The 17,716-nt window shown below is 38.8% G+C and overlaps 1 protein-coding gene across 1 annotated transcript in view; it reads left to right on the top strand.

Annotated features, from left to right (window-relative positions):
• PEPD (peptidase D) overlaps positions 1-17,716 on the top strand; it is a 145,576-nt gene that overhangs the window by 28,355 nt on the left and 99,505 nt on the right. Inside the window, exons 7-9 of the mRNA XM_010585121.1 lie at positions 5,560-5,604; positions 14,267-14,342; positions 15,780-15,826. Of these exons, the coding sequence (XP_010583423.1) occupies positions 5,560-5,604; positions 14,267-14,342; positions 15,780-15,826 (168 nt within the window). The remainder of the gene's footprint in view (positions 1-5,559; positions 5,605-14,266; positions 14,343-15,779; positions 15,827-17,716) is intronic.

Genomic DNA, 17,716 nt, shown 5'->3' with positions numbered 1-17,716 from the left:
CATGTGGAGCGATACCTCCAGTTTTATCTGAGACACCTCCACATGAAATATAAACAAGCTATTAACTCCAGCAGTAATTCTTTATGGGAATGATGTACAAAGGTCTGTTTGAAGTACCAAAAAGCCCTTTTTTCCCCCTGAATTTCACTAAAAACTGGAGTCTAATTAGTAACACATTCTGTTACTAGTCAACATTAAGTTAGGAAGCCACTCCATTTAGCACTTGATTTGAGATTTTAATAGCATGTCTCCTGCAACACTTAAAGGGATTAATGCTATTTTATCGCTGGCTTCCCGGTTTGTGGTAAACATGCTGTCGGTGTGCTCTGGGAGGAGTGCTTCTCCATTCTTTAGGGGCGATTTCCAGCTGTTTAGCAGATACTTCTTTTGAGATCTGGGATATGCTCATTCCTCTCCACCCCTAGGCACCAAGTTGTTAATTTTCCTGCCTTTGACAGATCCGGTTGGTGTCTTCCCCTCCTGTGCTCCCAGTATGGAAGAGCACGCATTGATTTTGTTGTTGGATGTGCTGAAGATCCACTCCCCTCTTCTGACAGATACCGTGCCCTCAAACCACTTGTCACTCCAGCCTTCCCTTGATCTCCCTGACTCCTGCTTCGGTCTTCTCCGGGGCTGTCATGTCTCTTGTGACCGCGTGCTTGGTCTGCGTGCCAGCGGTGGGCATGTGGAGAGTGAACGCTGCTAATTGAGGGGGTGGAGGAGGGGGTGAGCTTCCTTTTTAACTCTGCTCCTCTCAGATTTTTGTAACTGCTTATATAAATCAGCCCATTTTACATTTGTTTTCCACACAGACCCAAACAAATTTCAGCATTCCTGCTTTCCTGCTTCTCCACCTCTCCTGTATCAAATGTTTCCTTTATAGAAACACAAATATTTCAGATGTATTGATTTCTTCCGAGAGGACTCAAACCGTGGAGTTTATACCAAGCAATGTGTACCTTCAAAGTGTGCTCCCTCCTGTCTGCCTGCGACTGCGCCTTGTTGGCTCGCTCTGTCCTCTACTGGGCCAGGCTCTGCCCTAGCTATGATGCTGTATTTTATTCCTGGGTTCTTGTATGTTTCCATTTTCTGGCTACCTGACCAAGATGTATTTCCTTGCTGGAGCCATTTTGTGTTCCTCCTGCTCCCATTTGTCTTTTTTCTCCTAGACTGACTGTGCCCTGGTGTATTTTGGGGGGGGTATTGAGGGGGTTTTTTTTGTGATGGATAATAATAGAAATAATGTATCATTTCCTGAAAAAGGTGAATCTTGCTCTCTTTGCAGGCTGTTCATCCTGTTCCTGTCAGAAGCTGCTTTTTTCTTGCACTAATGATGTTGCTTCCCTGTCTTACTTTTTGAACCTTTTGAACTTGTTCTGGAACATAATTACCTAACTATTTGATAAATTTTTACACTGTAATAAATAGTCATTTGAGACAAAATGAATACTGTGGTCATGGGTTTTTTCTATGCTCACTCTGAAGATCACCCCTAAGTTATTTTTGTCCTGCTAGCAATGATCAAACTTGATTTTATGGTGATAATAGAGCCCATAATAGTGAATTATATCATGGTTTCCATTAGTTTATGTATAGCTCTCTCAAGTAGCAAAGTATGTTGTACTAAAAAAAGCTTGTATGTTGCTGCAATCTGTAAAAATGGAGAATGGCAGTACTTGGGAAGTCACCCTGCTCAGTGGTGGGTAGCACCATGGTTCAGTGGAGGGAGCATTCTGGGGCAGGGACTTAAGACAGGAGACTTGGACCATTTACTAATGTTGCTGCTGGTAACTCAGGTCGGCTTTGTTTATAGCTGTTACGAATCCTACAGAAGTGACTTGCTCTCACTTGCTTCAGATGGCTTAAGCGTAGAAGGCAGATATCTAAAGTAGTTCTAATGCATTGTTTTCTAGAAATATGTATTTCTGTTTGCTAATAAAGGCTAGTTTAATATTTTTTTCCCTAATTCATTGACCCATTTTTCAGACTGGAAAATTTGCAGGAATTTTTTAAATCTAATCATGTGGTGGTTATGTAGCACTGGTAAAAATGCTTTGAGGTGATGTGACTCACCATACAGAAAATGGATTTTGAACCTGTATGGATAAACAGTAATGTGCCATATACTTTAAAACACTGCGGAACCAAATCTTTGCTCGCTGTGTTGGGAGGTTTCCATCCTCAGAATCGATTGATGTAAATGATGGACCGTTTAAGCAATTGTACCTAATGTTATGAAGTTTTTTGGTGAATTCCTTTCTCTCAGAACTGCACTTGTTGGGTATGACAGTGAAGACCATCTAAATGGCCTCTTCCCTATTGTGTAGTGAAGTCAATCGTTAGGAGAAAGGCTCTCCATGTTGAAGAACTGTAGAAAATTCTAACATTGTGTATGAATATGTTTTGGATTTTTATCACAATATATACACAAAGTGTATTTGTTAAACTGACAAAAAAGGGTCTCATTATACAGTGTTATTATACAGGAGGTGTAGATTTCTAGTTTGTTTTTTTTTTTTTGAACTAATGAAATTGTCTCGCATCTTAAAGGACAACTGAGTATGAAATCAATTTGGACATGCCTTTCAGTGTAGTATTTCTTAGTTCTATGTTGATTAAATGGTTGCATTAATATGTTTCAGATTGCAACCGTAGCAAAATGTCAATTTGTTCCTCAAGACCATATATCTCATCATCTAAGTATTGTCAATTTGCAGATTGCAGGAAAATGTAGAATTGGCTTGATCTACATGAGCTTCTTAATGTTAGGGCAGTACATTTTTTTTAAGAATAAGTTGTTTATTGTCTAGCAGGATCAAAACTTTGCTGGGAGGACAAGGTAGGGTGATTTTATGTAGGACTGTGTGCACAAATTACATGAATTAAACACCATTTGTGTACTTCTGTTGGTGATGACAAGCTCTTCCCCTTGAGCTTGCTATTTAACCAGTAACTTTTAAGATGTGGTTTGTTTAGCTACCTTGTTGGTAACTAAAGTGAAGTGTAATTTGAGTCATTAGCTTTAGAAGTCTAGCAATTGCAAACAGATGGCCCTGCAGCCACTTGCACAGGACCTACAGCTATCATGAGCTAAGTGGAATTGAGACAGTTCAATCCTTAATCATTGGCTTCGTTGAAAAAGCTATGTACAGTAGATCAGATTCTCTTCCAAATCTGAATTGATGCTGTGTCCCATAGGTCTAAGATCTTGGTTTTTTACTTGACATTATATCAGAAAGTCTCTTTCAGGTGAGAGATAAAACTGCTGTTCAGCTGATGATCTGCCTCTTCTCCACCCGCCCCCAGCACCCTCGTGTTTCAATCCTACTGCTTTTCTGTGTTTTTAATTAGCTTACCCAATTGACAACAGCTGGAGTTTTAAGGAGCTGCCACATAGTGGGTGGCCTCAGCCAGTAAGTAAAACTTGCATTTACGGCAGCACAGACTGTTCAAGAAGAACCTTTAGGGCCAGGAAAGGTAAAATCTAGGGACTGCGACAAGAGATGGTACACCTCTTGGCTGAAATTGCTTTTCTAAAAGAGCATTATTTGAGCTATTGTAAGTGTACAATTTCTCGCCCCCCCCTCCATTTTTTTTAATGTGCAGATGAGAAACAACCTTCTCTTGTGAAGTTCATGTTTGGCTCATTTGATTTGCTTTTGGTTTCACCCGTTTGTGCTTGTGGTTAAAGTGAGCATGACAGGCTCTTGAGAGAAGAGATGTGAGTTTTCAGAGTCTAAGTCAGCTGCCTTCTATACCTCCCTTCCCTGACCTTTATTTTCTTTTGTTACTTCATAATAACCATAGTTTATACTTGTCTTATTTGCATAGAGCTGGTGTTGGAGCTTTCTGCGGTGCTGCAGTGTCTCCTTACGCTTGCCTTCGTTGATCTGTTTTCTGTCTGATACACTGATGACAATTATTGAAAGTCCTTGTGTCTGTTGTTGCAGCTGCAGCTTAATTCTTCTTTGTGTTGGTTTTCTGTGGTGGTGTCAGTTGGTATGCTTTCTAGCCAAACAGGGAGCTCAGGCTTTTGTTTTTTTTAGAATTTTTATAGATTGATTTTACTATATCATTCATATACTCTGTATAAATTTGTGTTTAACTGGCTCTTGCATTCCAGAATTATTTCTGCATTGGAGTACCTAGGTTATAGTTGTTGGGATGGTGGTGATTAAATTGAAAAAGTGCCCTTTTTATCTGATTTTATGAGACTTGCTTGTTTCCAAGTGACCAACTTTATTCTATAATGATGCATTGTCGTGAGACTTGTGGCTTTTTGTATTGTGCTGCTTTTCCAGTGGTTTCTAATTAATACCCAAAATACTGAATACCATACAGCTTGTCCTTGTTGAATGTTGTGATAAGTCGTTGTTTTCTATCTTGGAGTAGGAACACAAAGCTATTAACCTTCACCTTGTTAGGATTTTATAAGTTTGTGAGCATATGTTTTTGAAAAAGAGAAACATAGGGGTTTTTTTCCTGCTATCTGAGGATGCAGGAAGACCCTGGTACAATTAGAAGTGACTTCTAAATAATTTTTTTTAATTGGATTTGTGCTTTAGTCGGTCCCTTCTGAGGTATCAAGAATGGTTAATAACCTGAAATAGATTTAATTTTTCCTTCAAAAATGTGGGAAAATGACTTGTTGCCTTATAACATTCTTCTGAAGATCTGTTGGGAGCCTTGGAGCATTTTAATTCTCTTAAATGCCCTAACTGAAGAGCCAACAGTCCTGAGTCAGACGAAATATCTTTGATGCAAAATACTCCTTAGGCATTTAAATTGTAAGCAAAAAACCCCTTGAACAATGCTTGAAAATCCATTTGTGTTCCACTTAATTACTCAGCTTCTTACTCTATTGGCCACTGTAATGTTATTGTTTAGAGAGCCTCAAAATAGTTCCAAGAATACATAAATTGTTAATGTAGAAAATAAACAGAAAAATAGCTAAGTGTTTGAGGCCAAGGTGAGATGGAGGCTTTTGCTTTGCCTCTTCTGTAGATCAGAAAAGACAAGGAGAGGTTGTTTTCCTTTTCACAGTCCTCAAAGCAAGCTTGTTTATCACATGCCACATTCTGTGCACACAAAAATGGGAAGGCATAAAACAAGGGATGAAATTAGCAATTTGCTGTGTTTAATTTCATTGAAGGGTGTTTGAGGAGCAAAGTTAAAATCACAGAACAATTTGGAAGGGACCTCTGGAGGTCGATCTGGTCCAACCCACGCTCATACCAGTGAACTGATAACATTTTATCTTTGTCAAAAGAAGTTTAATAAATGTCTTGCACATACTATTACTCTGGTTTCTGCACATTCTTAAAATTACATATCTGGTTTAGTCTCATGTATTTCAAAGTAAAATACTTGCACAGTGAAGATGAGTGTGTGCATTCTCCTCACTGGGATCTATACTGATCTATACTGAATTCTAATAATACAATATTTGCTTTCACAAGCTTTCACATCCTCAGAGAAGACACAGTTTAAAAAAAAAAAAGTCTCTGCTGTTGTGTATCTGGCTGATTTTCAATATATGTGTTTTTTGGTTTTTTGTAGATTTAATGTGAACAACAAAATCCTTCATCCTGAAATTGCAGAATGGTGAGTAGCATAAAATCTTTCTCCTTGAGTACACTGAATGTGCTTATATTCTGTACCATTGCTTCAGAGAGATTTGCTCAGCAGAAGTCTCCTACTTTACTATATGAGTTTTAATTTTAAGCTGATTTCACGTTATGGGGTGGAAATAATGTACAAAAGTAAAAACAGGGCTAGGTAACAGCATTGAAAAGTGAAGAATTTATGTGACATTTCTTAAGCATTGTGTCTGGATATATATTTTTATAGAATGTGTTAGGAGTTAAGTCACATTTGTGTAAATGTGAATTTGTATGAATAGGAAAAGAACTGAGGATAATTCATATTCTACAATGAAAATCAAAGGTAGATGAAAACTGTGTCTGAACAGGTAATATTTAATAAGGTGTTATTACTTTTCTAGGATTTATTTTAACAGCAGTAATTTTGTTGAATTATTATTCATGTAACTATACTTGGTAATTCTAGGGGAAGTCTGCTGTAGCATATCCAGAATAGACAAAATTAGAGTGTGACTAAGTGTATTAGTAGCTTGTAAAGCTACTGTATTTTACCCGTTTTCCTCTTTTGGTCAGCATTGCTGACTTTGTCCTCAGGATTGCTCCATAACTAGGGCTTTCTAGTTTTCCACTTAGGAAATTAACTGAAGAAACGACATAGTGGATTTTTGCTAATGAATTAGGTTTTATCTAAGCTTTTTCAGTGTATTAATCTAGAAATGAGGAAGCAAATCCTTACTTAAGACAGATAAGCTTAAAATCTTAAAATACAAGCAGGGAAGTGTACACTCTGACTAGAACTGTTGTAGCTTATTGTATTATATGCTACTATATATTATTATTTTTAATGTTTCTTATTGGCACATATGCTGAGAACAATCTTCTACTGTCTTCATCTACATCTAATTGCTGGCTTGAAAACTGTGGAGTTGTTTTCTGAACATCAATGCGATTTCAGAACACGTAAAAGTTTTAATAGGTCACGTTTCTGTTGTTATAGCCATTTTTTCATTGCTTGGCACGACATAAAAAAGTTGTAAAGGAAATTGGGAAGCAGGGCAACTTTACTTAGACATTGTTGCATCACTGAGTCATGGATGGACCTGGAGATGTGTAGCAGTGGGACTCATTGCTTGCAAATCCTGCTGATGAGCGTGGGGGGGGGAAGCGAGTGCTTTGTAACACAAAAAGCTCAGGGTACCAATTTTTAAATCTTGCCTTTAAATTCTGTCCTTCTAGAATTTGGACCCTTCCTTTTCTAAAACAAGTAAGTTATCTTGGAGAATTGATTTCTGAATTTAAGAGTTGGTGCAGCCTTTGAGGTGCAAAGTCCTGAGTAATGTAGACAGAACACAAGCTCGGACATTGATATGTTGGGATGTCCTTTTCAGATGCACAAATTAAACACGATTAGGTAAAGGAGGAGTTCAGTAAAACCTGGGGTTTCTTGAAATATCATTAGTGTTGAATTAGTCAAGCTCCTGTCATTACAGATACCGATAGGGAAGATATAGAAAAGTTTACACATGCTCTGAGACACCTGATGCTGTGCTACATTGCTCACAAAAATAATAGAAAGGATAAGTCAAGTTAGAAGTTCTTCATAAAGTCTTATTTTCCTGTAGAGGCGGCTGCTCCTGAGTTCTAGTTGGTTGGTTTGGTGTAGGGCATGGGGCTTTTTTATTGTTTAAGACATTGGGAACTTTCAGCCTCTGATACTTCATTATCATGTGCCCAGCAGCCAGAGGAGGATTCTCCGAGTGACCTGACAAGCTGTTGGAGGAGCGGAGGAGGGAGCTACATCTTTAACCTGACAGTGTCATTTTTGTGCTCCTCTTGTTTGCCTGCCTTTTTGTACTCTTGTTAGCAGAGAAAGACAAGGGGCAAGAAAGGGGACCTGAAGAGGGCCTGGTCTAACTTCCAAGCTTTGATCTGTAGATACAGCAGCACTACAGGGAGAGAGAGATGACAATTTTAGCTGCAGAAGGCTTTGGATTAGGGCTACAAGCTTGTTCCCAAGTTAGCTTTCATTCTGGTTCCATCCACCTTACCAAGGTGTCACCTGATAAGCTTTTCTCCTCTGTGGTTTGGGTTAATGGGAGGTTAAATCTTCAGGAAGCTCAGGGGTGGACAAACATGAGGTCCATGCCCTGAGGTTGTACTGAGATAGATGGAGCATTGAGGTAGTAGAAAGGCAGCACTTGGAGCTGTTCATTTTGGTGTAGAGAGAATCTCTTCTGTGAATTGTGACTGCCAGCCTGGAATTCTGATTTTGTCCTCCCTGCGATCTTAAGGGGCAGAGATGCTTGGTATGCACCTTCCCTCCATCTGGCTTTCAAGGAAAGGGAATTCTAAGTGAAGCCAAAGTTCAGATTTGCATTCAAAAGTGTTTTAAAAGGTTTTATCGACTTTGGTGGCTTTCATTTTAAGTCAGAAGTATGTTAAAGACCATTGTTAGGATTTAAGTGTCTGGTGAAATCAATATGTGAATGACGGTCTATGTGTATTAAAACTTCCTAAAGTAGAAATTTCCTTGGAAAGTCAAGTAATTGCCCAAGAAACTTTCTTTGGAAAGCAATAATGTTTTTAGAATTAAGAGTATTTTTCCTTTAGGAAGATGAATTTTTTTTATTATTATATTCTAGGGTAGGAAACTGCTTCATTTGAATCAAATGCTTGCATGGATGCATATCATTTCAAATTCAGCAAGCTCTGAACTACTCTGTTTTACATGATACTTGTCAGAAAAACTCCAATCTATACCATGCTGTCAAAACTGCCAGCAAGAGGTGAAATGGCTGAGCTTCCTGAACCAGCCAGGGAGAACTGTGAGTTACAAAAGGCAACTCTAGTATTATACAGTCTTCTAATAAAATGCAGAGAAAATGGTTCAATACTGACAAGGGGCAAAGCATTTGTGATTAAGGATCTGTTGCTTCCCTTGCTTACTCATCCTTTTTCAAGATCTCAACATTTTCTGACTTGCTATGAAACTTAAGGATAAAACATAAAAGAATTTGACCTTAGACTGGATTTCAGCAGTTTGCGGAGCGTATTTTCACTTTTTTTTTTTCCATTGAGTGAATGTTTTTCCAAACACTTTTAAACACTTCATTTAAAATGACAGGGCTCCCATTTCAAATTTGATACTGAATGCATACCCTAAGTATTAATTTCACTGTTTTGAAAAGAAAATGTCATTTAACAGCAGATGAACTCCAGACTTGTCCAAATTTTCTCCCTAGTAATCAGAAGGAAATTTTTCTATGGTAGCACTTAGCAAAATGGCCTTTTGTTACTTTAGTGTACCAATGTCTATCTACCATAATCGTGGTGGTACTAGAAGATAAACATTTAGCAATGTACGGCTTGTTTTGTGCCTGTATATGCTGTATTTTCCTGTAACCTTGATGAAAATCCACTGGCTGGATGGACGAGCCCGAAGGGTTGTGGTGAATGGAGTTAAATCCAGTTGGTGGCCAGTCACAAGTGGTGTTCCCCAGGGCTCAGTATTGGGGCCAGTTCTGTTTAATATCTTTATCAATGATCTGGACAAGGGGATCGAGTGCACCCTCAGTAAGTTTGCAGACAACACCAAGTTGAGAGGCAGGGTCGATCTGCTTGAGGGTAGGGAGGCTCTACAGAGGGATCGGGACAGGCTGGATTGATGGGCCAAGGCCAGTTGTATGAGGTTCAACAAGGCCAAGTGCCGGGGCCTGCACCTAGGTCACAACAACCCCATGCAGTGCTACAGGTTTGGGGAAGGGTGGCTGGAAAGCTGCCCAGTGGAAAAGGACCTGGGCGTGCTGGTCGACAGCCGGCTGAATATGAGCCAGCAGTGTGCCCAGGTGGCCAAGAAGGCCAACAGCATCCTGGCCTGTATCAGAAATAGTGTGGCCAGCAGGAGCAGGGAGGTGGTTGTTCCCCTGTACGGGGCACTGGTGAGGCCGCACCTCGAGTACTGTGTTCAGTTTTGGGCCCCTCACTACAAGAAAGACATTGAGGTGCTGGAGTGTGTCCAGAGAAGGGCAACCAAGCTGGTGAGGGGCCTGGAGCACAAGTCTTATGAGGAGCGGCTGAGGGAACTGGGGTTGTTTAGCCTGGAGAAAAGGAGGCTGAGGGGAGACCTTATGGCTCTCTACAACTACCTGAAGGGGGTTGTAGTGAGGTGGGTGCTGGTCTCTTCTGTCAGGTGGCTGGAGATAGGACGAGAGGAAATGGCCTCAAGTTGAGGCAAGGGAGATTTAGGTTAGATATTAGGAAAAATTTCTTTACTGAAAGGGTTGTCAAGCACTGGAACAGGCTGCCCAGGGAAGTGGTTGAGTCACCATCCCTGGAGATATTCAAAAAGCACGTAGACAAGACACTTCATGGTTTAGTGGGCATGGTTGATGGTAGGAGTCAATGATCTTGAAGGTCTTTTCTAAGCTAAATGATTCTATGATTCTATGAAAATGGGATTTGATAGTTATGTGTGGAAGACTTCATATATTTGTATTTTGCACTACTTTGGAAAGCTATAACTGTTTCTTTGGGGAAAGTGATCTGTATGTTAATGTCTTAAAAGCTGGGCGTATGCTTTTTGTTTTTTTCAGAGTTTTTTTTATTTATGTTGTAAACCTCTGAACATCTTTTTGAACTGTTTCAAGATGAGCTCCCGTGTTTGGTGTTCGTGCAACTTTCAGAATTGTACTGTAATGCTTCTTTGCATATGTGCATTACTATGTTTACTGGCTTTGATGCTAAATCAGTTAGCAAGTTCTTATGCAAAAGCTTGCAGAAGAGCATAAGTATATTGACTATGGTAGAGAAATTTCTATAAATAAAATGTGGAAATGTAACAGCAGAGGTGAAAAAGAGTGAAGACAAGGCAGGACTGTGGAGTCTGTCTACATGGGCAGCATCTATACTTACTAGGTGGTCTGTAAACATAATGTTTCCAGGAGGACAAGAAGTGGATGTACCCAGACGTTTTCCACACATGTAAGAAAGCAGCCTTTAAGGTTGCATGCAGGTACTAAAAACCATAAAACAAGACAGCTGATAAACACGGAGTTGATAATTGGGAACAAAAACTACTGGCGGTATGATCAGGAATGGTGAATGCACATAGAGAGGCAAACACTTGTGTATCTTGCAGGAAAGCACTGGTCTAGGAAAATGTAGTTGAGTCATGCAAGTTTCAGCCTCATAATTGCCTCAAATTCTGTATGCGCTTGACCACTTGATTAATGGAAAACAGGTTGTGCATGAAATTTGGTATCCAGCCACTTCAAATGCCCAAACTTAATTTCAGGACTGAAATGATATTTGTATTTAAAGCTTCTCTCTTCTGTTGGATGACTGACATACATGAAAGGACCACCTGCTCATGTGGCAAGTGCAAATAAAAGCACAAAATACATGTAAAAGAGGAGAGTGAGGAAGAAGAAATGTTTTTACACTGGTAAAATGGAGGGGGAAAAAAAGAATTAAAAGTTATAGGTCAAAGACAGTAGGAGACTTGTGCTTCTATTTTAACTTGATTGCATTGAGTGGCTTGCCTGTTAATCTGAGAACTGCATTACATGCTGAATCTGTACATTTTTGCAATTGCATTAGCTGGAGCCTGGAAATGATTTGTTCCCATTAAAATATTAATGAATGTATGCAGAGTGTGTAACTGGTCCAAGAGCTGTCTTTAATAGAAAATTGAAGTTCATGTTTGTGAACAAAGGTGGGACTTTCCTCCTAGCGCTATCTTGGAAGTGGGGGGAAAACATCATGAGAACTGTGGACCACTCATCACCCACAAGATTGCCTTACAGTGCGAACCACAGTGCTTGACTAGCAATGCTTTAAACCTGTTTTAGGAGAGTGTTGCTTTTTATGCCATCAAAACAGTGAGAAGGTGGTGAAATACATGCCCTTCTGCTACCCAAATATGCTGGTGGGAACTCCATCAACAGTACCACTTCAGACAACACAGGAGCCTAATGAATCTAGTATCTAGTGGAGGGTGAAGTTGATCATCTTCCCCGCACAATTGTACATCTTTCCTCTCTTTCCTACTAACGGTTGCGTAGTGGGTTTTGTTGGTCTCAGAATGAGTAAACATTTTCCATTAAATGTTTTGGTGCTTGACCTTGTGTAAATGAAGGTGATGCATTGCATAAAAAGTCTGTCTGAGGCTGAGCATGAATTTGTATATGCAAAAAGATACCTGAGAAGTTATGATCTAAAATAAATACCTTGACTCTGAAGCCTTATGACCTCGTCAAGTAAAATAGGTTCTAATACTGTTTGCACTTGCCGTTGAGCAGTTACTAACTTGTATTACTAGCAGATCCCAATAAAGAGATTAGACGACTGAATTATGAAACAACCTATATTTTAGGCACTTGCAGATCAGTGATATGTACTGTATATTGAAAGTAATATAAAGGCACATCAAGCAAGTATTAAATTATCCTGCTAGCACATGCAGTCTTCCAAAGAACAGGATTAAAAAAAAAAGAAAAAAAAAAAATCTATAAGCCTTTGGTACCTCATTCTAACATGAATATATTTGAGCTACTGTTCTTTATGTCTTGGCTGAAAGGCAGAAGCAGAAGTTTGTTTCTTCACCCATGGTGAGCAGATTATACCATCCCAGTGTAATTTTTTCACCTCGGCATGCATTTTAAAACCTTGTGCTTCTCATTCTCAATGTGCATAATGATTATTTTGTGTTGTATTCTAATTGACTAAGAATGTCAATCCATTCCCCTGTCATAGTTTAACCCCAGCCAGCAACTAAGCACCATGCAGCTGCTCACTCACTTCCCCCCACCCAGTGGGATGGGGGAGAGAATTGGAAGGAAAAGGTAAAACTCGTGGGCTGAGATAAGAACAGTTTAATAGAACAGAAAGGAAGAAACTAATAATGATAGCAATAAAAAAAAATGGCAATAATAATAAAAGGATTGGAATATACAAAACAAATGATGCACAATGCAATTGCTCACCACCCGCCAACCGATGCCCAGTTAGTTCCTGAGCAGCGATCCCCCCCGAGGCCAACTCCCCCCAGTTTATATACTGGGCATGACATCACATGGTATGGAATACCCCTTTGGGCTGTTTGGGTCAGCTGCCCTGGCTGTGTCCCCTCCCAACTTCTTGTGCCCCTCCAGCCTTCTTGCTGAATCCCAAGACATAACACTATGCCAGTTACTAGAAAGAAAATTAACTCTATGCCAGCCAAAACCTTGTACTTTTCATTCTCAATGTGCATAATGGTTATTTTGTGTCATATTCCAATTGGCTAAGAATGTCAATACTTTCCCCTCTACTGTGTTTCTGTAAGAATGTTTTGGTTGATATCAGCGCTTTTACAAAGGTACCTTTACTCTTGCCAGAAAAGTTGTGTTTGAAGGGGAGTGCCTGTGCCACATAGCGATGCAATCGCTGTCTGTGGCAAATGCTCTTATCACACATCAGAGGCACTGATGGCTGAGAAACCTGTTTCTGGAGTCATTAAAACAAACTACTGGAGCAGATATACAGTAAATAGTTTTCTACAGCAGTGTGAGTAGGAGCGTGTTATAATAAAAAAGGGGTGTCTTGGTGGCAGTTTCAAAATATAACAGTTATGGTACTTTGTAACTGCTGCAAGCTCTGGAGTGGAGCTGGAAAACACAGTTTAAATATTTTCATGCAATTCAGTAGATGTAGTTTTGTTCTTTGTAAACAGTATGTATGTACTTCACGGCTGCCTTTGAGATGAGCATGAGAAATATTAGGAAATCAGTATGTGTAGCAGTGGAAGGAGTGGGTAATTTTTAATAGAAGGTATGGAAATATCTCTGCTTCCCTGTTCATGTCACACTAAATAGCTGCTTTTATTTGAAATACATGGTAGAAAGTAGTGTAAGTAGATAAGAGTTTAATGGTAAATTTTTGAGATGAGTTCAGAACAGAGTATCAAGGCTCATAAATAGACACAAATACAGTATCTCTTAAGGCATGAAGAGCAGGATGGGGTTTTCGGGGGGTTGGTTTGTCTTTTTTTTTTTTTTTTTCCTTCAGAAGCATGTCAAAGAGAGTGGACATTATGGCTATAATTGCTGCTGCTGCTGTTTCTGAATTTCATGTTTTGGGTTTTTTAATATCAAACAGAAATAGCATTTCTTCACATACCCCTCCCTGCGCCCACCTTTTGAGGTATTGCAAATAGGTGGGAGTTGGGATTGTGCTGAATAGAAATTCTGGAGCTCTGGGAATTTCCTTATGTAAACTAGTTTCAAATTGTGTTTAAAAAGTAAATGAAGTATGCTTGTAGAAATGTTCTGTTTGAAGTAGTGTTTGAGCCATGACAAATGCAGAAACACGTTTCTTTTGTTCCTAATGTATTGTAGAATGAGTTGAAAAAATGTTGGTTGGACCACTTGTTTATTAGTATTAAAATAATGCAGGCTGATGTTTGAAATGCTTGTGACTTCCCTTTGTGAGATTGTTTAGCTAATGGTGAATCAGTGCCAACAAAACTTTGCTGTCATGAATACTGTAATAGCTCTTTGCTCGTGAGGTGTACTTGATCTAATTTTACCATAGGTGATGCATATTATTTTCAGGGTTTTTTTATTTCATATTCTTAAGCTGTGAATTTGCAACCTAACCTGATATCTGTTCTACTTTTCTTTAAGTCGTGTGATTAAGACAGACATGGAGTTGGAAGTTCTGCGCTACACCAATAAAATCTCCAGTGAAGCTCATAAAGAGGTAATGGATCCTTTACTGTTAATAATTTTTGCTCTTAGTGTAGCATTGGTACTCAGAAAATGTTCCCAGCGACGCTGAATTGCTTAGTAATAAAATAATGGAAAGGCTGGATAGAAATAAGGGGATAATATCCCTCCTATTACAGCCCAGTAATATACCTTGCATTGTCCTTGAACTCACTGGTGCATTTGTGATGTGTGAAAAATGAAGTGTGGTTTTGGGTAAGAGCTGGAGCCTCAGCAGAAGGTGACCTGCTTGCAATCTATCTGTCCTGTATGCACAAATACCTGTATAGTGATGGAGAAAGAAGAGATGAAGACTATTCTGCTGGCCCATGTCAGCATGTGCAGCTCGGAAAAGTTTAACTAGCAGGTTATTCTCTCCAGTTCCTTACAAACTGAAGGAGTCTTTCCACGCACAGTGGAGAATAGTCCAAAGATTCCTTAGGTTGCTCCTCAGAGATGGGTATGTCCCCCAGTACGGTGCTTCACAGTGCTGTTCTGTTGACATAGCAGTGTGGCAAAGGCAAATCCAGGCTTTCAGCAAGGCTACTCAGGTTGGACCTAGCACTGTACCAGTGGAGTCATACTGCTCTACTGATATTGATGACAAGATTAACTTGGGTGTCAATCCTGTACTCCATATAGGTATGCAGAGATGCAATGAGTTCTGAGCGATGACCAGAGGGAGCTTAGGCAGAAGTAGCTGATGAGTTTACTGACTCAACTGTTGTCTTTGCTTCTGCTTCTCAGATTTCTGAACTGTGAGGTGTAAAAATATTTTAAAGTGAATATTGTAAAATTGAAAAGTCTAGGGATAGTCATTTCCATTCATTCTCCTTGGTCTTTCATCATCCTGGAATAATGTTATCGCATCTGAGAGAATTTCCTCTATAAAGCAGCTGCCTAGAACTTTTGTAATACACAAACAGGCAAAGGAATAAACCTGGTGTACATTCTCAGCAAATCTGAGAACAAAAATAAGACTTATGGGTTGTAAACCAGTGTTAACTCCAGTAGTTTTCTGTTGATTCAGACTGTGATATATGAAAGACAATCTACCATTGTAGTATATTCCAGTTCACAGTTTTGTTTTGCTAGTGTTTCATAAAAGTAAACCAAAAGGACTTGCTGCCAAGTTCACCAGAGCTTTCAGAATTAAGCATTGGTATTTTGATGAGCTGCACTTCACTAGGATATAGTAGTTTGGCAATTAAACTGGCTTTATTGCTGGAGACTGTAGGCATTTATAAAGATTAAAGTGAGTTTGATTTCTAATGTAGTTTTAAAATGCATCTACTGATGTAAATTTAAATGAAGTACAGATGATATTTTTGTAATATAGGTTCCTCTGGAGATACTCGGTCATAAGTCATAAATTTATAAATACGAGATTCCCTTCTGCTATGAATGTCCCATGTTAATATGTATCTTACAGGTAATGAAGGCAGTAAAAGCAGGTATGAAAGAATACGAGATGGAGAGGTAAGAGTTCTTTCAATAATTGTAATAAAAAGGAGAAAGTCTCTCTGTAGTATGGGTAGAAGCAATAGCTGAGGCAAAGCAGTAGCATTGATTCAGTCGCGACTGAGAGCTCATTGCTCTTTGTAGACTGGTGTTAGCATTGTTTTATTATTTTGAGGTGGTACTTCATCAGTTTCAAACATGCATTTGATGATGGTTGATTATTTTGGGGGGATGGTTTAGTGTAGCATAATTCTCTTTCTGGAGTTTTAGTAATTTACAGAAGCTTTACAAAGTAGCTGTTGTTATTGTTTGAAGCCATCCCATAAAATGGTGTTTATGGATAAACATTGCCCTTATGCTTGTTATGCTTAGAAGACTGCATGTATGACTGTTTAAGAACCTTAAAAAAGGCTGTGTTCAATTACATTTTGCCTGCAATAACAAGTTGGCATTACCTGTACTTAGCCTGTGCAAGGAGCTCATCTCACAAGTGTAATGGATGTTACTACAGCTGTTAAGAAGTCAATAAGAATACAGCATATATCTCTTATGTTGAAGAAAACATGCTGTACAGGCATATATAGGAAGGATTGGCTGCTCCTAACTGATACAGTAGTGATGTGTCTAGATACAAGGAAAACATTGCCTCCTGTTTTAAATCAATATTTACATTAGATCATCATCAGCCTATCTTACAAAGCACGGTTTTGATCACCAAGTCCCTTTATTTTTAGCTCGCATACAGTATTTTCAATTTTCAAAGTATTTGCGTAATGAAGAAATAGAAAATAGCAGTAATATCTCAGTTACTGTTGTTTCTTGACAGTAATTTTTCAAAAGTTGGTGGTAAAGCAGGCTAATGTGGCGCCCAGTGAGGGGAAAATGAAGTGGCCTCGATGTTTGTCATCAGGATATCAATGTAGCTCAGAAAACAAATGATGCCTTTAGAACATATGTAACATGGAAAAACTATTGTTACATTTAAGCAGTTTGAATTTCTACAGACTCTATAGGCTCATGCCTGTAATTTGACTGCTTCAAATTGCAGTTGCGTATACCATGAGGTAACAGGGGGAAAAAAAAATGTTGTATACATTCCCCTGTTAACTTTATTAATGAACCTTGTGTTTGTGTTCATTTTACTCACTGCCCATGCTATACATGCAGATAGTGAAATTTTGGCTCTGGAAAAAAATAGTAATCAAAAATTTCCATAAAGCAGAGTTTGAGATTGATCTCAGGTGCTTTTAAATGTCATGCAACAAATACATGTATATACACTCTTCTCTAAGGCTATGAGGTATATTGCATTTTTACTCCAGGACTTCAATTCTTCTCTGGCTACCTTCTTCCATCCACATCAACCTTTTGAAAAGATTATTTGTGTCTTTCAATTAAAAAAAAATAAATTAGGCAACTGTCTATTAAACCTATTTAAAATTGCCTTCTATTCTTCCATATGTCTTGATAGATTACACTTCTTGAAAGAGATTGAAGTTATTTCACAATGAAAGAGGTCTTGGCAGACTACCTCTGTAGTGTCTGCCTTGGAGAACTTCAGTTTCTGTTGCTGGTGGAATTCATCCCTGCTGTGGTTTCTGTTCCCTTATTGCTTAGGGGAAAAGGGTGCTAAAAATGTAAACCTGTCATTTCCACACCTTTCTGGCAAGAAATGTGTAGTTGAAATGTTTATAAATGAAGTTAGAAAACAGTCTAGGAAATCTCTACTCTGTATGCAGATAAACCCATAAATGTAGTCTAAGAAGGGAACTTTCAAAGACCTAAAAATAGGTAACATCCAAAAATAGACAATTTTCAATGAAATAGTAGAGTTTTAAAATCTCTCTCTCTTTCTCTCTCTCTCTTTTTTTTTTTTTTTTTTTTTTTGTTTAAAGGGCTAAAAATTTT

Source organism: Haliaeetus leucocephalus, unplaced genomic scaffold (assembly GCF_000737465.1).
Source record: "Haliaeetus leucocephalus isolate CR32 unplaced genomic scaffold, Haliaeetus_leucocephalus-4.0 Scaffold92, whole genome shotgun sequence".
Lineage (NCBI taxonomy): Eukaryota > Metazoa > Chordata > Aves > Accipitriformes > Accipitridae > Haliaeetus > Haliaeetus leucocephalus.
The sequence above is the reverse complement of the archived record's forward strand: the minus strand, read 5'-3'. Positions and strand labels throughout refer to the sequence as shown.